The following is a 21,425-nucleotide window of genomic DNA, read 5'->3' as shown; positions in this document are numbered from 1 at the left end:
TTCCAGGAGTTTGATTAATTGTGCTGATGCTTGGGTCCCTTCTTTGAACGGGGATGGTGGTTTTTTTTTTTTTAGGGATAGAAAGCAGCAGCTCTCCAGTGGACTCCTGATTGTGCTTGAAGCACACCGTCCATAAAACATACAAACTCTCCTGGTCACTCAGGTGATCGCAGAAGGCTTCTCAAGGGGCCATTGCGTCTAGAAAAAGGGAGATCTCAGAACCATTGCATCAAACTGAGGACAGGGGAAACACTTTCTCCTGTTGGTGGAATATGCCAGAAGGCCATGTTTCACTCTCTCTGCAAGTATTGTTATCTTTGCAATGAAGTGGCCTCTGTGGTGAAGCAAGCCTGAAGGGTGCTGCCTCATGACTCAAGGCAAAATGGGTAGCCAGCTGTACGTGGTCTTCAGCTCAGGGCCTGTGAGAGCCTCCAACTCCAGCAGGTCGAGTCTGTGTTTGGCAGTGGCTGTTCTAATTGTGTGCAGCACTAGGGGGAGGAGCAGAGTTTCTTGCAGCCGAGTGCCCTGAGCAGTCTGTGGCCAGCATGGGTATTTAGGCTCTGGGAGGCGTGACAGGCGGCTGTGAAAGCCTCTGTGTAGGGAGGGAAATACGCATAGAGTGCCTGTTGTCCGAACGGATTTTAGAACTGTCGCCCCACCCAAAGTTAATTTCATTAGTAGCTTGTAAGTGGAGCTGCTAATTGTGACAGTGGGGGCTGTTGATGCTGAGGGACATGTGCCCCATGACATGATTTCTGTCACTGCTTCTTCTGCCCTGTCAGCTCACAGCCACCTGGCGTTGCTGCAGAAAAATTTTCGAGCGGGACAGACCTGGATTTCTATAGACGCTTCCCACCCAGCAGGCACAGTAGGTTTCAGGTGGGACTCAGAACTAGAAATACCCTCAAGATGGCCCTGGAAGACATGATGCCGATGCCCAGGAAACAGGATGTCCCCAGGCAGAGCCCACTTGGGGAGAACTGTGGGGTACACCTTTGTTTTAGACCCCTGCCTTCCCAGAGATCTGCCTGAAGAATCTGACTTAAAGTCAAAGGCAGATCCTGGGAGCCCTCTCACTTCTCTCCAGTTGCGTGTATAGGCAATGGGCAGGTGCAGCCCTAGAGGGCATTTCCTAATTAAGATGGAATTGCAAGAAAGGCTTGTTGGGCACTAAGTCCTTCCTCTCCAGGTCTTCAATTCTTCATACTATGGTTAAGTGTATTTATGAGTTTTCACAAAGTTATACTAATACTACCTCCAAAAGATGGAGAATACTCCATTACCCCCAAAGAACACCCCTATGGTGCCCATTTGTACTAACTCTATCCACCTTTAATCACTGATCTATTTATGGTCCCTATATGTTTGCCTCTGCCTTTTCCAGAATGCAATATCAGTAGAACACCATGTTGTCATGTGAGCCCTGTTTGTAAACTTTGATTTCCTATTTGTAAAAGTGCACAATTGTACAAACTTTGCAGTGTTCTCCTGGGCATAAAAATATTGACAGTGCCTAGTAGAGGTGGTGGCACACATTAGGCCTTTAAACTGAGAGATTCCATTATTATGAGCTCTGAGTTTGGTAAGACTCTGTTCTCCCTGTGTCTAACTTTCATTTGTAACACAGGAGGCCAAAAAAGACCCTGTGCTTCCACCTCAGGCGGCACGGGTTGGATCCGTGGTCGGGGAACCAAGATCCCACATGCTGCATGGTGTGGCCAAAAAAAAAAAAAAGATGGGAGGAATACTTGGGGAAGGGGCGGAGCAACTGAGAGACAAATAATTATGAAATCACATCATCTATACCATGCAGAGAAGACATGTTAGTACTGAAAACATGGAAGAAGTTTAGATTTCTTTTGCTCTTTAATGAAACACAAAGCTGGTAATCCGTCCCCCTCCCTTTCTTTTTTTTAAATAAATTTATTTTTAAAATTTTTATTTATTTTTGGCTGCATTGGGTCTTCGTTGCTGCACACAGGCTTTTTCTTTAGTTGCAGCGAGCGGGAGCTACCCTTCATTGCAGTGAGCAGGCTTCTCATTGCGGTGGCTTCTCTTGTTGCGGAGCATGGGCTCTAGGTGCGTGGGCTTCAGTAGTTGTGGCTCGCAGGCTCTAGAGCACAGGCTCAGTAGTTGTGGCGCACGGGCTTAGTTGCTCTGCGGCATGTGGGATCTTCCCCGACCAGGGCTCGAACCCGTGTCCCCTGCGTTGGCAGGCGGATTCTTAACCACTGCGCCACCAGGGAAGCCCCCCCTCCCTTTCCATAACATGTGCTGGAGGTCTAAAACTATGGGAATAACACCTGTGAACAGCAAAATGGGCTTTGTAACTCTGTGGACCATTGAAACAAAAAGCTTCCTGTTCTCTTCTTATAAAAGGCATTAAAAACTTCCCATTTTGAGGATGTCAGACGTACCTCCTTTCCCACTAACTTGGGTTATTACTGAAGAGGATACCCCTCTGTCTGCAGCTCACTTCAGTTATTCCTTGGATGACTGCCCCCTAAACATCCGTACCTCTTTTTAGTGTTTCATGTTGGACTTGCACAGATATCACTCAGGAAAACCCATGACTGGCTGCAAGTGTGCAGATGACCAGAACCCTTCCTCAAACTTGGAGGACCAGAAAGGCTTCATGGAGTCACTCCTTCTGTGTAGCAGCAAAATTATAATGGAAATATAAAAGGCAATTTATTTTTTAAATTTTTTGGCCGTGCCCCACGTCATGTGGGATCTTAGTTCCCTGACCAGGGATCGAACGTGCATCCCCTGCATTGGAAGCTCAGAGTCTTAACCACTGGACTGCCAGGGAAGTCCCTAAAAGGCAATTTAAATCTTTTCAAATGATGTTAAGTACAAACATAAACACCAGAAATACTCATGGCCCAAAGTAATGAGAATGGGGAGTCTCAAGCCTTGGATAATCCATGTCCAAAATCATGATTACTATTACATGCAATAAAACTTTCAACTATGGCAAAGATGAAGATGAACCATGTCTACATCTTTATGGGAAACCATTATGGTTAATCCCAGGAATGCTGGAATGTCTGTATTGCTTCCCACTTTTTACATCTGCACCCAAGCAGTTCCTCAAATAGTGTTTAAGATGCAAGATGGTGTAAATAAAAAATGATCAGTGATGACATCCTCACTCATGAGGCCCTGACCCGCCACAGACACACAATTCCAGTCTGTCTCCCTATTACCTCATAGCATTGTTTACTTTCTTCAAAGCTCTTATTTCCATCTTATAAACCCAGATTGTGCTATTTATTAATCACCTCTTCCCACAAAAATATAAGAGCCAGGACTTGAAGAACTTGTTTCACACCTATATATCCAGAATGCTATTTATGCTAAATAGCTATTTATTTAGCCCTATTTATGCTAAATTGTGTATGATTTGAGTCTACAGTGCCTAGTAGAAGAGGGATGCTGAAAAATTAGCATCAAGAGTAGCTTCTGAGCAAGAAAGCCTTGCTTGGAATAGTAACCTGTCTTTGTCCCTTGGCAGGTTTGTGTTCTCGACAATTTACCTAAACTCATAAAGCCTCAGCTGATTGATTGGAAAAGGAGGTAATACCTAACACAAGTCCAAATCCTGTAAGAAGACCTTTTGAACAGTCTCTTACTGATATGACCCATTATCATTTGTGGTTTGTGTTCATCATTATGATTCATTATGCCCCTCTATTTGTTGTTGTTGTTGTTTTTACATTGCTTTTTCTGATCCATTTTTCAAAAAAAATTTTTATTGGAGTATAGTTACGTACAGTGTTGTGTTAGTTTTAGGTGTACAGCGAAGTGAGTTAGCTATACATACATTTACTCTTTATATTCTTTTCCCATATAGGCCATTACAGAGTACTGAGTAGAGTTCCCTGTGCTGTACAGTAGGTTTTCATTAGTTATCTATTTTATATACAGAAGTGTGTATATGTCAACCCCAGTCTCCCAATTTATCCCTCCCCCACGCCCCTCTATTTGAATACAAGTGTGAACCTGGCAGTTTTTGGCAAGAAGGCACTAACAAAAACCATGATTGAGGTTTTTAATTAAGAACAAATGAGAAATAAGTTTCATGACAAAAATTGTAACTATGAAAAAAAAATTTGCCTGAGGAAGAATATACATGGTAATACTGAATCAAAATGTATAATGATTATCTTGAAAAAAACCACAAAGTTGATCTAAAAATCCACAATTGCAATGGGATGTTTCAATATATCCTATTAGGAAATGGAAAAGATAATATTTGTTAGTATACAAGTTTTTTTGAAAGAGTTAATAAAACATTTCTAAGAAAAACCTATAGAAGCATTTGACAAAAAAAAGAACATTGTTTTCAATCACATACAATCAACCATAACTGAAAATATACTGAGGAATTATGTTCAATTGTGAGTAATCGGAAATATCCACATCTATCCGATAAGAGGAAGGTGCTAATTCTCACATGGAAGGATTGGGCCACAGAAGTCACTGCACAGTGCAGTAGAGGAACTCACTACAGGACCACGTGGTTTTTTCTGACTGCACCACTGTAGCTGCTATAGTGGAATCAGGAACACACAGTCACTAGCAATATCAACAGAACAATGTGTTTACTACACAAATTAGACCTTATACAAATACAATATAGAGAAGAGGTGAGTCAGCGCTTCACAAAACGTTCTCAACCACAGCAGTCTAAATTTGTTGCCTGGTGGACACATGAGGACTTGCAGGAAAATCCAAACTGTGAGGGATCTTTGCTGTGGAACTTGTGGAGGCATCTGTGGAAACCAACAGGTCTGAGAAAATGTAAGTCATGTAGCTGGTGGTAATGAGGCTACTTTGGACTGGCAGGGCAAAGAATCAGGAAAATGGGCTAGAACCAGGTATATGTGAAACTCCTGTGTGGCTCAAGAACTAAGGCCTTCTTCACTTTGCCTTCCAAGTGTCATGCAAGGGAGGCTAGTGGTGAATTCTAACATGGAACCATGAACATAACAGGTTCTAGAAAATGTAGGTCACAACATAATACCCATGTTGACATAACACATTCCAAGAGAGCATCTCCAATTCTACATTTTAGTGTCCTGTAACAGGTCTCTTTTCTTTTTGCAAATATAAAGACTTATTGGTCCATTAACGTACAATGTTATTACAAAAATGAATCAGTTTAAATGTTAATAACACTTTAAAAAGTAGCTAGAAATGTGATGTTTGTATTTAATCTCACAGACTTGCAATGTGAGAGCAGTAACCACATCAGTTATGTTCACTGTTGTATTTACAGCACAGGCACATAGTAGGTGCTCAGTATGAATGAAGGGATGGTAATACCACTAGTTGACTTCAGTGATATAATTATTCTAATTGCATTATGGGTAAAAGAGACCCTAACTGGTGACATCAGAATAATGTAGGAGGATTTTTTAATGCATTGGTGGGGGAAAAATGTTGCTTCAGTGCAAAGATATTGTAGCTACGAATTTAAATCTAAAATAACAGCACTTGCAAACAATGTAAGGTTGCTTTAAGTATGCAGTTGATGTCAACATTGGTCTCTTAAAGTCTCTTACCCAAATCACAGTCAGATGGAATGACAAAGAGTAAAGAGAAAATGACAAAGAGTAAAGAGAAAAGATGTAAATACTAAGTCAAATGAGATTATACTGTGATAAACTTAACATACTTACAAATTTATGCCAACTATTAATTAGCAAGGAAAATGGAAGAAGGCTCTTCTGACAAAAGAAAAAAACTTTTCTAATAAAAGAGGCATATTTACAATGGGTAAGAAATACCCAGTACCTGCCACATGAAAACAATAGGAAAATCCCAACAACTACCAGAGTGTCATTATTCCATGCCCCCTTTACTTACAGGATGACTTAAAAATTATATATTTTGGCACATTATATAATATTGGCACATTACAATTATATTCCAGTTCACCCATGGATCCAACAGATTTCAAAGTGGAAAGACAAAAATTCTATAAGCTGATTTAAGGAAAAATACTACCTACTAAGCTTATGTACTATTGCTTAAAGAGTACTTACTTACATAATTGTTTCAACTCAGTGTTCATTTGAAAAATTAACAAGTAGAATCCATAATTAGAGACTTGAGTTTCAGAATAAGCCACTGATAAAGATGATATATTTTTAACTTTTAAAACATTTACTTCTTTTTTCTGGAGCATTATATGTGAATTAATCTACGTCAGGCTTTCCCATATTATTTACACGTTGTAACATTTCTCTCCATGGTGTAGCATTTCTCTCCAGTAGAGTTTTCACATGACTGAATGTATTGGGTTGGCCAGAAAGTTCATTCTTCCATAAGATGTTATGGAAAAACCCGAATGAACTTTTTGGCCAGCCCAATATTTGTTGATAGGAAACTCTCTTGTATTTATCAGTTATAATTTATCCAGTGTGCATTCTCATGACATGTTTATGTAAGGATGTGGGCCAATTAAAGGCTCTCCCACAATGCTTACATTCAAGAAGTTTCTCTCCAGTGTGAATTCTTTCATGGCTTCTGTATGAACTGGGTCGACTAAAGGCTTTCCCACAGTCTTTACATTTATACGGTTTCTCACCAGTGTGCATTCTCATGTGACCTCGAAAGGTTGTGCGGTAAATGAAGGCTTTCCCACATTCCTTACATTCATAGGGTTTCTCTCCAGTATGAGTTCTTTCATGTACTTGAACATAACTGGAACAACTGAAGGCTTTACCACATATTTTACATTCATAGGGTTTCTCTCCTGTGTGGGTTCTTTCATGTATTCGAAATGAACTGGGACAATTAAATGCTTTCCCACATTCCTTACATTTATAAGGTCCATCTCCAGTGTGTGTCATCATGTGTCTTCGAAAGCTTGTGAGAGAAACAAATGCTTTCCCACATTTCTCACATTTATAGGGTTTCTCTCCAGTGTGAGTTCTTTCATGTATTTGCAAACCTAGAGGAGAACTGAAGGTTTTCCCACATTGCTTACATTCATAGGGTTTCTCTGCAGTGTGAGTCCGTTCATGTCTTCGAAATGAAGTGGGACAACTGAGGGCTTTACCACACTGCTTACATATATAGGGTTTTTCGCCAGTGTGAGTTCTCACATGGACTTGAAAAGTGGTGAGCCAATGGAAGGCTTTTCCACATTCCTTACATTGATAAGGTTTCTCTCCAGTGTGAGTTCTTTCATGTGTTCGAAAGGAACTGGAACAACTGAAGGCTCTACCACATTGTTTACATTCATAGGGTTTTTCTCCAGTGTGAGATCTTTCATGTATTCTATATGAACTGGGACAATTGAATGCTTTTCCACATTCCTTACATTTATAAGGTCCAACTCCAGTATGTGTTATCATGTGTCTCTGAAAGCTTCCAAGAGAAATGAAGGCTTTCCCACATTCCTTACAGTCGTAAGGTTTCTCTCCCGTGTGAGTTCTCTCATGTTTTCGAAGAGAACTGGGACAACTGAAGGCTTTACTACACTTTTTACATTCATAGGGTTTTTCTCCAGTATGAGTCCTTTCATGACTTCGAAAGGAACTTGGACAACTGAGGGCTTTACCACATTGCTTACATTCATAGGGTTTCTCCCCTGTGTGAGTTCTTTCATGTGTTTGAAAGGTTTGATGATATCGAAAGGCTTTCCCACATTGTTTACATTGATAGGGTTTCTCTCCAGTGTGAGTCCGTTCATGTTTTCGAACAGATTGGCGATATCTAAAGGACTTCCCACATTCCTTACATTTATAGGATTTCTCTATACCATGATTACTTTCATGTTTTTGAAAAGGCTGGAGATAACTGAAGGCTTTCCCACATACCTTACATTTATAAGGCTTCTTTCCATATTCCTGATACCTGGATGGTTTGGGTGCAGTGTGAGATCTAACGTGCCTATTAAAGGATGAACGACTCATGAAGACTTTTCCACACACACTGCACTCCCATGGTTTTACTGCAGTAGAATTTTTCTTGTTCAGATTAAGATTTGGAATAAGGCTGATGTTTTCGCCACCCTGACTACCTTCTTCACTTTCACAGCGTCTCCGTAATGTATGACTTCTGTTAAAAAAAAAAATTAGAAGCACACTGTTAATGATTTCTTTGTTAATGATTTTATAGTAAATATTTGTATTACATTTTTATCATTTATCAGGAAAGTGTTAGGTTGTTCTGCACCATGTAAATTGTTTGAAAGTGAATATACTGAATGCTCTGCAAGAAAGCTCAACCACTGCTATTATCATAGTGATATTCATATATGCAGTCTCTGAATATGTTTCAAAGTAAACTATTTGGGAAAGAATGAACATCCATGACACACTTAAGAAAACATTTTTTGGTAAAAATTTTCTGAGAATAAATAAATTTGAAGCTGGGCCCTTTTGTGTCTACTTGTTTTTAAATTTCATGACATAAGAAGATTCTCTTGTGGGACACTGCTTTCAACTGTGAGTGCAACTCACCTCAGATTTCTTCCCTGGTTTTTGTACTGATCTTCAGTGTTATGGTCTTCCCATTTTTCCCCTGAAATGCAGAACCAAAAAGATCAGTAAATTATAGGAAAATTATTATTTCACAGGTCTATGATGACCTCAAACTATGATTTACTTACCAAAGTATTCCCTTTCCCCATTCCACATCTTAGAACAACACTGATGGGCAGGAAACACTTGTTCTCTAACTGATTAAGTGAAGGAATGTCATCATCCTTACCTACTGACGCCAGGTTCCTCAAGGTTTCCCGCATCACATCTCTGTAGAGTTTCTTCTGTGAAGGCCCCAGCAGAGCCCACTCCTCCAAGGTAAAGTTCACAGCCACATCCTCAAAGGCCACTGGGTCCTAAAACATCACAAATATGTGTACAGGAAGATGGGTGAGATGGACAGTACTGGGAATCTGTAGTCCATTCACAAGAAGTTCACATATGATGCTGTTATTAAAATATTTATTCTATGACTTGATCCTCAAAATCCTTATTCTCTATATAACCACTTCCTCACAAATTTAACAGCATCATGAACACATGGAAATCATTTTTACTATGATCACTTAAGTCTTATCATTCTCTAACAGTAGGATCTAGAGCACACTGGAGAAATGTGAACTCCAAATGAAAGAAATATTTCCAGATCATCAACTCCTCGTAAGAAAAATTCATCTCCTTTAATACCCACCATATCTATCACATAGCACTCCATGAAACACAGGGTCACATTTGCATGAGATTTTTTGTTTTTTTATAAATTTATTTACTTAATTTTTGGCTGTGTTGGGTCTTCGTTGCTGCGCGCGGGCTTTCTCTAGTTGTGGCAAGTGGGGGCTACTCTTCGTTGTGGTGTGCGGGCTTCTCGCGGTGGTTTCTCCTGTTGCAGAGCACGAGGCTCTAGGTGTGCAGGCTTCAGTAGTTGTGGCTCGCGGGCTCTAGAGTGCAGACTCAGTAGTTGTGGTGCATGGGCTTAGCTGCTCTGCGGCATGTGGGATCTTCCCAGACTGGGGCTCGAACACATGTCCCCTGCATCGGCAGGTGGATTTTTAACCACTGTGCCACAGGGAAGCCCCATGCATGAGGTTTTAATAGAAAAAAACACAGTGAACTGGAAGCTTTTTCTTCCATTCCCATTACCAAACATGACAAGGACAGGAGACCTGTGGAAATCCAGCTTATCACTAGGCCCAGCTGGCCATACTGTCCTGAAGTACTCCAGGCTATCAGAAGTAGTCAGATGCAACTGGCTGAATAAAAATAATCTTGTGGAAAAGTATTAACTTTAACTTGCCTGTAAAAATATTTGACAGATCAGTTACTCCTTTTTATCTCTGTCCTATTTCATGGGGCTAGGAAGCTATTCCGAAGTTAATACTCAGGCATGAGAAAGAAGGCATGACAACTTAGACCTCCACAAAATCCCTATATTCATGGGCCTCAGAGTGGCTTCTCACCATCTTTACCACATATACGTGCATATACTGAGAAGATAAATGCCAGAAGAGCATTTTCCAGCAAAACCATAAGTGTACCCTGGACCTTGCTGACCTTGGGGAACTGAATAAGAATTGCAATTTGCACCAGAGTCCACTGAAGACCACAATGGTTTGATGGTGAATGTGCCCATCATTATAAAACACAAAGGGTCGAGCAGTGCTTTCCTCTAAAAAACATAAAACTTCCCTTCTCCAATTACAGGAGGCAGTGATTCTCAATCAGCCACTTGAGAGGCTGCCTTTCCACTTCTCTCATTTCCATGCCTCCATGTGGTGCACAGGAACATGACAGCACAACGTCTGGGCATAGGAATCCCTCAAACACATAACTTCCCTAAATGCTGGTCTCTGTAAAAGATCACTAACCTACTGATGTCCACATGCAGGGGACAGAGAAAAGGTTTCCACACAGTAATTACAATGGTAGAATTTATCCATTCAGTTAAGGAACAGAAAAAGAAATCCCCAGTTCTTGAGAAGTTTTTCTCACAGGAATTGATGGTCTTAAAATGGAAATATTTCTTTTATTTGTATAGCATTTCTCTAATTTTTCCAATGTGCTCTGGACCCTGCCATTAGAGAACTGTAAGACTTGAAGTGATCATAGTAAAAATGTATAATTTCCACATGTTCATGATGCTGTTAAATTTGTGAGGAAGTAACCACTTCCTGCTTGAGCTGCTTGCATCAGCTCTAATTACACTTTCTATGGTGGATCTGTAGCGCTTGCTCCTAACAATGTCCTACTATGAAGTGTGCAGAAGAGAGTTACTAGCAGGTCTGAGACTGCTGATTCTTAGGAATGCCTGCTCACCATGTTTGTCCTTCGTTGGTATCTGGGAACTGGGATTTATGAGTGACCCCACTAACCTGATAAGAGTGGCTCAGTGTGTCTAAACTGTTTATGGTACATTATAAACGCTTTTCATTATGAGCGTCTGAACTTTCGTTATGCTTAGGCAGAGAGTTCCTATGTGATCTGCTCCCCAAAATCACTCTGGGTATTGAGGCTCTAATGAGCTTCTCTGGAAGACAGTTATTTCACATGTGTTGTCACAACCTGCTGCTTGTAGGCTTGAGCCCTTCCTATGTAATTACACTAGGAAAGACCATCTGGAAGTTTGCATCTGGCTCCCCCCAGAACAAATTTAATTAGGTACTAAAGAAGAATGAACGAGACATTTAATGATCCTCATGGGAAAATTTTTTAATTTTTGTTGGGTAACATTAAAGGAGAATGAGATAAACGAAAATACAAAAGATGTTTTTAGAAATAACCCAACATCACTAAGATGTCACCTCTCCCAAAATATATCTCTAACAAAATGTTATCTAACTGGGAAAGACATTGTATTCCCCTGTATTCCATGGGCAATAGCCAATTCATTATAGATTTAAACGTGAAAGAAAAAACTGGGACACTTCTAGAAGTCACAAGCAAATGCTTCATTGATCCAAAAATAGGGAGAATTTTCTCATTTAAGAAGAGTAAGCCCTAGAAGCAAGAAGAACTACAATCCTGCAGCCTGTGGAACAAAAACCACATTCACAGAAAGACAGACAAGATGAAAAGGCAGAGGGCTATGTACCAGATGAAGGAACAAGATAAAACCCCAGAAAAACAACTAAATGAAATGGAGATAGGCTATCTTCCAGAAAAAGAATTCAGAATAATGAGAGTGAAGATGATCCAGGAGATCAGAAAAAGAATGGAGGCAAAGATCAAGAAGGTGCAAGAAATGTTTAACAAAGATCTAGAAGAATTAAAGAACAAACAAACAGAGATGAACAATACAATAACTGAAATGAAAAATACACTGGAAGGAATCAATAGCAGAATACCTGAGGCAGAAGAACGGGTAAGTGACCTGGAAGACAGAATGGTGGAATTCACTGCTGTGGAACAGAATAAAGAAAAAAGAATGAAAAGAAATGAAGACAGACTAAGAGACCTCTGGGACAACATTCAACTCAACAACATTCGCGTTATAGGGGTCCCAGAAGGAGAAGAGAGAGAGAAAGGACCTGAGAAAATATTTGAAGAGACTGTAGTCAAAAACTTCCCTAACATGGGAAAGTAAATAGCCACCCAAGCCCAGGAAGCACAGAGAGTCCCATACAGGATAAACCCAAGGAGAAACATGCCAAGACACATTCAAATTGGCAAAAATTAAAGACAAAGAGAAATTATTGAAAGCAGCAAGGGAAAAATGACAAATAACATACAAGGGAACTCCCATAAGGTTAACAGCTGATTTCTCAGCAGAAACTCTACAAGCCAGAAGGGAGTGGCATGATATACTTAAAGTGATGAAAAGGAAGAACCTACAACCAAGATTACTCTACCCAGCAAGGATCTCATTCAGATTTGATGGAGAAATCAAAAGCTTTACAGACAAGCAAAAGCTAAGAGAACTCAGCACCACCAAACCAGCTCTACAACAAATGCTAAAGGAACTTCTCTAAGTGGGAAACACAAGAGAAGAAAAGGACCTACAATAACAAACCCAAAACAATTAAGAAAATGGTAATAGGAACATACATATCGATAATTACCTTAAACGTGAATGGATTAAATGCTCCAACCAAAAGACACAGGCTTGCTGAATGGATACAAAAACATGACCCATATATATGCTGTCTACAAGAGACCCACTTCAGACCTAGGGACACATACAGACTGAAAGTGAGGGGATGGAAAAAGATATTTCATGCAAATGGAAATCAAAAGAAAGCTGGAGTAGCAATACTCATATCAGATAAAATAGACTTTAAAATAAAGAATGTTACAAGAGACAAGGAAGGACACTATGTAATGATCAAGGGATCAATCCAAGAAAAAGATATAACAATTATAAATATATATTCACCCAACATAGGAGCACCTCAATACAAAAGGCAACTGCTAACAGCTCTAAAAGAGGAAATCAACAGTAACAGAGTAATAGTGGGGGACTTTAACACCTCACTTACACCAATGGACAGATCATCCAAACAGAAAATTAATAAGGAAACACAAGCTTTAAATGGCACAATAGACCACATAGATTTAATTGATATTTATAGGGCATTCCATCCAAAAACAGCAGATTACACTTTCTTCTCAAGTGCACATGGAACATTCTCCAGGATCACATCTTGGGTCACAAATGAAGCCTCAGTAAATTTAAGAAAATGGAAATCATATCAAGCATCTTTTCTGACCACAACGCGATGAGATTAGAAATCAATTACAGGGAAAAAACCGTAAAAAACACAAACACATGGAGGCTAAACAATACGTTATTAAATAACCAAGAAATCACTGAAGAAATCAAAGAGGAAATCAAAAAATACCTAGAGACAAATGACAATGAAAACATAACGATCCAAAACCTATGGGATGCAGCAAAAGCAATTCTAAGAGGGAAGTTTATAGCTATACAAGCCTACCTCAAGAAACAAGAAAAATCTCAAATAAACAATCTAACCTTACACCTAAAGGAACTAGAGAAAGAAGAAGAAACAAAACCCAAAGTTAGCAGAAGGAAAGGAATCATAAAGATCAGAGCTGAAATAGAAACAAAGAAAACAATAGCAAAGATCAATAAAACTAAAAGCTGGTTCTTTGAGAAGATAAACAAAATTGATAAGCCATTAGCCAGACTCATCAAGAAAAAGAGGGAGAGGACTCAAATCAATAAAATAAGAAATGAAAAGGGAGAAGTTACAACAGACACCGCAGAAATACAAAGCATCCTAAGAGACTACTACAAGCAACTCTATGCCAATAAAATGGACAACCTGGAAGAAATGGAAAAATTCTTAGAAAGGTATAACCTTCCAAGACTGAACCAGGAAGAAACAGAAAATATGAACAGACCAATCACAAGGAATGAAATTTAAACTGTGATGAAAAAATCTTCCAACAAACAAAAGTCCAGGACCAGATGGCTTCACAGGTGAATTCTATCAAACATTTAGAGAAGAGCTAACACCTATCCTTCTCAAACTCTTCCAAAATATTGCAGAGGGAGGAACACTCCCAAACTCATTCTACGAGGCCACCATCACCCTGATACCAAAACCAGACAAAGATGTCACAAAGAAAGAAAACTACAGGCCAATATCACTGATGAACATAGATGCAAAAATCCTCAACAAAATACTCGCAAACAGAATCCAACAGCACATTAAAAGGATCATACACCATGATCAAGTGGGGTTTATCCCAGGAATGCAAGGATTCTTCAATATACGTAAATCAATCAATGTGATTCACCATATTAACAAATTGAAGGAGAAAAACCATATGATCATCTCAATAGATGCAGAGAAAGCTTTCGACAAAATTCAACACCCATTTATGATAAAAGCCCTGCAGAAAGTAGGCATAGAGGGAACTTTCCTCAACATAATAAAGGCCATATATGACAAACCCACAGCCAACATTGTCCTCAATGGTGAAAAACTGAAACCATTTCCACTAAGATCAGGAACAAGACAAGGTTGCCCACTCTCACCACTATTATTCAACATAGTTTTGGAAGTGTTAGCCACAGCAATCAGAGAAGAAAAAGAAATAAAAGGAATCCAAATCGGAAAAGAAGAAGTAAAGCTGTCACTGTTTGCAGATGACATGATACTATACATAGAGAATCCTAAAGATGCTACCAGAAAACTCCTAGAGCTAATCAGTGAATTTGGTAAAGTAGCAGGATACAAAATTAATGCACAGAAATCTCTTGCATTTCTATACACTAATGATGAAAAATCTGAAAGTGAAATTAAGAAAACACTCCCGTTTACCATTGCAACAAAAAGAATAAAATATCTAGGAATAAACCTACCTAAGGAGACAAAAGACCTGTATGCAGAAAATTATAAGACACTGATGAAAGAAATTAAAGATGATACAAATAGATGGAAAGATATACCATGTTCCTGGATTGGAAGAATCAACATTGTGAAAATGACTCTACTACCCAAAGCAATCTACAGATTCAATGCAATCCCTATCAAACTACCACTGGCATTTTTCACAGAACTAGAACAAAAAATTTCACAATTTGTATGGAAACACAAAAGACCCCGAATAGCCAAAGCAATCTTGAGAACGAAAAATGGAGCTGGGGGAATCAGGCTCCCTGATTTCAGACTATATTACAAAGCTACAGTAATCAAGACAGTTTGGTACTGGCACAAAAACAGAAATATAGATCAATGGAACAGGATAGAAAGCCCAGAGATAAACCCACGCACATATGGTCACCTTATCTTTGATAAAGGAGGCAAGCATATACAGTGGAGAAAAGACAGCCTCTTCAATAAGTGGTGCTGGGAAAATTGGACAGATACATGTAAAAGTATGAAATTAGAACACTCCCTGACACCATGCACAAAAATAAACTCAAAATGGATTAAAGACCTAAGTGTAAGACCAGACACTATCAAACTCTTAGAGGAAAACATAGGCAGAACACTCTATGACATACATCACAGCAAGATTCTTTTTGACCCAGCTCCCAGAGAAATGGAAATAAGAACACAAATAAACAAATGGGACCTAATGAAACTTAAAAGCTTTTGCACAGCAAAGGAAACCATAAACAAGACGAAAAGACAACCATCAGAATGGGAGAAAATATTTGCAAATGAAGCAACTGACAAAGGATTAATCTCCAAGATTTACAAGCAGCTCATGCAGCTCAATAACAAAAAAATGAACAACCCAATCCAAAAATGGGCAGAAGACCTAAATAGACATTTCTCCAAAGAAGATATACAGATGGCCTACAGACACATGAAAGAATGCTCAACATCATTAATCATTAGAGAAATGCAAATCAAAACTACAATGAGATATCATCTCACACCGGTCAGAATGGCCATCATCAAAAAATCTACAAACAATAAATGCTGGAGAGGGTGTGGAGGAAAGGGAACTCTCTTGCACTGTTGGTGGGAATGTAAATTGATACAGCCACTATGGAGAACAGTATGGAGGTTCCTTAAAAAACTACAAATAGAACTACCATACGATCCAGCAATCCCACTACTGGGCATATACCCTGAGAAAACCATAGTTCAAAAAGAGTCATGTACCAAAATGTTCATTGCAGCTCTATTTACAATAGCCAGGACATGGAAGCAACCTAAATGTCCATCGACAGATGAATGGATAAAGAAGATGTGGCACATATATACAATGGAATATTACTCAGCCATAAAAAGAAATGAAATGGAGGTGTTTGTAATGAGGTGGATGGAGTTAGAGTCTGTCATACAGAGTGAAGTAAGTCAGAAAGAGAAAAACAAATACAGTATGCTAACACATATATACGGAATCTAAGGGAAAAAAAAAGCCATGAAGAACCTAGTGGCAAGACGGGAATAAAGACACAGACCTACTAGAGAATGGACTTGAGGATATGGGGAGGGGGTGGGGTGAGATGTGACAGGGTGAGAGAGTGTCATGGACATATATACACTACCAAATGTAAAATAGATAGCTAGTGGGAAGCAGCCGCATAGCACAGGGAGATCAGCTCGGTGCTTTGTGACCACCTAGAGGGGTGGGATGGGGAGGGTGGGAGGGAGGGAGATGCAAGAGGGAAGAGATATGGGAACATATTGTATATGTATAACTGATTAACTTTGTTATAAAGCAGAAGCTAACACACTATTGTAAGGCAATTATACTTCAATAAAGATGTTTAAAAAAAAAAAAAATACAGGGCAAACTATATGATATGAAGGCAGAGGGGTTAAGTGGGAACTCTGTACTTTGTAATCAAGTTTTCTATAAACCTAAAACTGCTATAGAGAAAGGTAAAGTGTTATTAGGGAAAAAAAAAAAAGATGAAGTCAGATGCCTTAATATTCATCTCAGATGACTGATGGCTGAAAGAGGTCATCTTTCAGTCAACTGATCTGAAGTTATTTCAGTGAGCCATTTTGGTGCTCTTACGAGGCCTGGACTCTGAGACTTATAAGAGAGGGTTAAACTACACTGAATGCTGTGTTCCACAGCGCAGCACTGGATATTCTGAGAAGTGAAATGAGTGCCCTGGTTACTATTAGCAGCACCTGCAACTCCGACATGGACAGATGAGTGTTACCTTAATTTTTGTGTGTGTGGCTGCTTGGCATGTGGGATCTTAGTTTGCTGACCAGGGATTGAACCGGTGCCCTCTGCAGTGGAAGCACAGAGTCTTAACCACTGGACCACCAGGGAAATCCCTACCTTGATTTATATCGTGGGTATCTGTTAGGCAAGAGATTCTCAGAATTCTTTTACCACCAAGGGGCAACTCTTAAGACAGTCATCCAGGGGTCTATAAACACATGCTGATGAAGCCAATTGCTGGTCAGTGCTAAGATGACAGCCTGATGTTTGGTCAGTTGTGCACTCTTGAGTCCCATCCTTCATCAGGATGTCCCAAATAAGGGATGAAAAGCAGCAACTCTGCCTGAGCTGGATCATGTATGATCGTGGTGATGCTGTCTCTAATGTCTGAAACTCCCATTGCTTTTCACTCAGAGAATCCTAAGGAGCTCCCCAAGGAGCCTAGGGGTCTGGGAAGGGGGTGACCTTCTTCAGAAAGGGACTGAAGAGAGGGGAGGCCACCCCTCCCGCAAGTAGGTTATGGCAGGGGGCCCAGGTTTAGCTGTATCTTGCCTGAAGGGGGTCTCCATAGCTGAGCTGAGCTCTTGGGGTGCTGTTCACAGGTCCCAAATCATAGTGGGAATCTGGGTGAAGGGTCACATGCTCAGGGCTATCTATTTTTAGCATAGCTCTGTCAGAAGGGATAACTGCAGCTCGAATGGCATATAGTGTGGAGCCTAGGGCAGTTACTGATGGCAACTCCAGAGGCAGGAGACGAGGTCACTGAAGCCTCTACTGTGAATCAGTGTCTGATGACAGTAAGGGAAGTGCCTGTTGTCTGGCATTTTGACCTGAGTCCAGAGCCTTTTTGTTTTTTTTGTAGGGAGAATATTCAAGGTGGGCCAATTTACAAGTAATAGTATAAATAGGCTCAAGTAAAATTCGTAAACAAGGAATCAGATGCCTCCAGAACACCAGAAGAATCTAGACAAGGTTGTGGGTGCTGAGAGGGACAACAGTTATTTCTTCACTGTGTCAGGGAGAGTGGGCCCCAGGTTACCAAATAATTGTTAGGAATTTAAGCTAGGTGCCAGGAACCTCACATCATATACCAGCAATGGCCTGTCTACTGTTTAGGAGCTCTTTTTGTCAATATTTTTATGTTCTGATGTCCTCAGAAAGAGGATGTCATTGGTGTAATGTCACACCTGTGCTTCTGGAGCAAGATGGCTACAGTTCAGATCCTGCCTGCAGAGGCTGTGTGTGCTCACAGTGGTGCTGAGGTTCCCTGAGGGTAGCCAGGTAAAGGTGTACCATGCCCCTTCGAGGTGAAGGCCAACTGCAGCTGAGAAGCTGCTGAAATAGACACTGAACAGAACAGACTTAGCCAAATCTGTGGGAGCAGGATATTTACGTTGCTGAGTGGGTGGAGCCAGGAATTTCCATAATGTTGGGGGCTCGGAATTGGGGCTTATTTGGTGAAATCACAGCCTCAAGGTTGCCGTAATCCAGTGTGAGGTGGCATTCATTTTTTCCAGGGTTGAGAAGAGACCAAATAAGGCTATTAAAAGGAGAAACACAGGGGGTTAATCACTTCCTCACTGAACAGATTTGTACAGTGTTTTTCAATCCTTCAAAACCCTGTTTAATTTACACTGGGCCATATTTAACTAGGGGGGTAAGGTAAGTGGGGTCTCATTTATCAATATAATTTGAAAGTGGCAAAGACTAAATTAAAATTTCACTGGATCAGACCTTCCTTGCTGGGTGTGGATATTTTAGGACAGTCGGTGATAAGACCATGGGGAATTTAGGTAAGACCACAGTTCTCAAAGTTAAGGTGAAATACACCTATTAGTCTTCTATATGATATCTAGTAACTCCCCTAAATTTATCAGGGGTACCTTGCTTAAATTTAGTGGGATCCCAGGTATAACTGTAATTTGAGCCCTAGTATTTATTATTTGCATGAAAGTTTGAGAACTAGTGCAGCACAGCAGACGGCAAAATTACTTCATAAACTATGTTGTTGAGGCACCAAAGCCAAGTAGTGCACTTTCATCTTTTTCGTTGTGTAAATTCTTTCTGTATATTTTGGATTTCCAATTGGGTCAAATTGTGGACCTTTGTTTCATTATTTTTTTCATTTGTCCTCTCCCTCTTGTCCCCCCCCTTTTGCTTTTTTTTGGTCACTGGATATACTGAATACTTCGGGGGAGGGGGTATCCTCTGGTATTTATAAACTCTACTTCTGGAGAGCCTCACACATCAGTGCTATCAGGGTCAGAGGCCTCCTCTATGATATCTGGCCGCTTTATAAAGTATAAGGAACTTGGGCTTAAATCAGGTTTGAAGGAATCCCTTGGTTGTGCCACATGGGTGCCACGGTGTTGTCCCCTGTAACCCTGAAGGTCAGGATCTCTGTTGCAACAAAGGCAGCAGCAGAACTCAAGGGTCCTGGGGAACTCTCTGGAATTACGAGTGGGGACTCAGCCACCATCTAATGACTGCCTTTCCCGCTCTCTTTTCTCTCCAGTAACTGCTCTGTCAGGAACTACCACCCAACTAGCCCAGCTCTTACACAGGCTATCGTCTCTCTTTCCCACCTGTGCCTTACATGTTGGGTCCAACCCAGGCACTAGCACAGCTTCACTCTAACACGCAGATAAATCCCAGCAAACACACTGACCCAAGACTAATTTAAGGAGAGCTCCAATCCCATACTGCTGCTCCCAAATGCCTAGGAGTTCTTAAAACTGACAATTCTGGTCGGCTGAACACAGAGCTGAGTCCTGGCATGGTCAACAATGCAACACAGGGCAGCACAGCTCACAGCTCGAGCTCCCCAGCACCCAGCAGCCCACAGCGCCGGCCGCCATCAGACAGCAGAGCAGGTGAGCGAGTCAGAGCAGGAGAAGACAGACAGGTGGTGATCATGCCTGGCCATGCTGCTCACAGGGCCAGCTGCTATGGTCACCTGCAGAGGTGCAGCTGAGGCTGTCACCGGTGTAGTACACACCCACCAAGAGGGTAAGGGTTACGACTCACAGAAGAGAGGTCTCGGGGGAGAGCAGGCCTGGCCTCTCAAGCAGCTCTGAAATGGCTTCACAAACCAAGAAGAGGATCCTGGCCTGGGTGTTCACTGTGGGTGGAAGGTGGGACCGAGGCAAATATTCTTGCCCAAGGGCAGGAGCCTGTGTGGCTGGAACCCCCTGCCACCTCTAGAAGGGAGGCCACCCAGACTTCTCATCAGCTTGTCCAGGTCAGGGCACAAGGGGAAGAGGGAGGTGTTAAAAAGAAACAGTAGGCCCCAAATGGAGTCATTTGTGCTAAGCCCATGTCACCAAAGACTTAATACCTAACTGCAAATATGACCTCCCCCAGGAATGTCATCTTAACCAATCTGGAATTTTCTGGTCAACACCAACGAGGTAATCTGCCACATAGGTTTTTCCTTTTTTTTTTAAAAAATATTTATTTGGCTGCTCTGGGTCTTAGTTGCAGCACGCCGGATCTTCGTTGCGGCATGTGAACTCTTAGTTGTGGCATGTGGGATCTAGTTCCCTGACCAGGGGTCGAGCCTGGGGCCACTTCATTGGGAGCACTGAGTCTTAACCACTGGACCACCAGGGAAGTCCCCGCATAGGTTTTTTTCTGTCCCTCAAAGAAAGATGAGATAATCCACTCTTTGCTTCCCCCTTCTGCCCATCTAAGCCTTCCATCTTGGACACCTCTCTACTTGCTAGATGCGATGCTGTCCAATTCACCACCAATCACTTAATAAAGCCAATAAGACCTTTAATATTTATTTAGTTGAAATCTTGTTATTTAACAGATTGGTGAGGCTTTAACTGTGAGCAAACATCAAAAAATGCAGAGTCTGGGGACTTCCCTGGCAGTCCAGAGGTTAAGACTTCGCGCTTCCACTGCAGGGGGGCACAGGTTCAATCCCTGTCGGGGTGCTAAGATCCCACAAGCCGTGTGGTGTGGCCAAAAAAAGAAAGAAAAATATGCATTTGCAATTGCTTCCTTTTTGATAAAGAAACACCAAATCAAGATGCTCAAGAAATGATCAATACTGTTTATTTGGGGGTGGTTGAACCAAGAGCACTTGAGGGGTCAGGGTGTTCTGGAGTGAGTCTACTTTAGACCTTCTTATCTTAACAGCCTTTTCCTAACCTTCGCATGATTACTTAAGATTAACTGAGTAATCTGCATAAACCATATTTTTCTATTTAACAGCCTTTACTTTTAATTAGCTTGCTTTTAATTTTTTAATTTTAAACTTATTTTTTACTTTTCTATGGCGGAAACCATTCTAAGATTTACTCCTTTAAA

General features: G+C 40.8%; 1 protein-coding gene across 4 annotated transcripts in view; it reads right to left on the bottom strand.

Annotated features, from left to right (window-relative positions):
• Positions 1 to 4,040: 4,040 nt before the first annotated feature.
• Positions 4,041 to 21,425, bottom strand: part of LOC118893404 (zinc finger protein 791-like) — a 40,803-nt gene continuing 23,418 nt past the window's right edge. For 3 of the 4 annotated variants that reach the window (XM_036848921.1, XM_036848922.1, XM_036848923.1), the window contains 3 exons: positions 8,731 to 8,857; positions 8,481 to 8,541; positions 4,041 to 8,076 (listed from right to left, as the gene is read on the bottom strand). In XM_036848921.1, the coding sequence (XP_036704816.1) occupies positions 6,423 to 8,076; positions 8,481 to 8,541; positions 8,731 to 8,857 (1,842 nt within the window). In that variant the 3' untranslated portion in view covers positions 4,041 to 6,422. Of the gene's footprint in view, positions 8,077 to 8,480; positions 8,542 to 8,730; positions 8,858 to 18,501; positions 20,586 to 21,425 lie in introns of those variants that run through there. The other variant, XM_036848924.1, reaches the window with a different exon arrangement.

The sequence above is a fragment of the Balaenoptera musculus genome, chromosome 3 (genome assembly GCF_009873245.2).
Source record: "Balaenoptera musculus isolate JJ_BM4_2016_0621 chromosome 3, mBalMus1.pri.v3, whole genome shotgun sequence".
NCBI classification, from domain to species: domain Eukaryota; kingdom Metazoa; phylum Chordata; class Mammalia; order Artiodactyla; family Balaenopteridae; genus Balaenoptera; species Balaenoptera musculus.
This window is presented reverse-complemented; position numbering and strand designations above follow the sequence as displayed.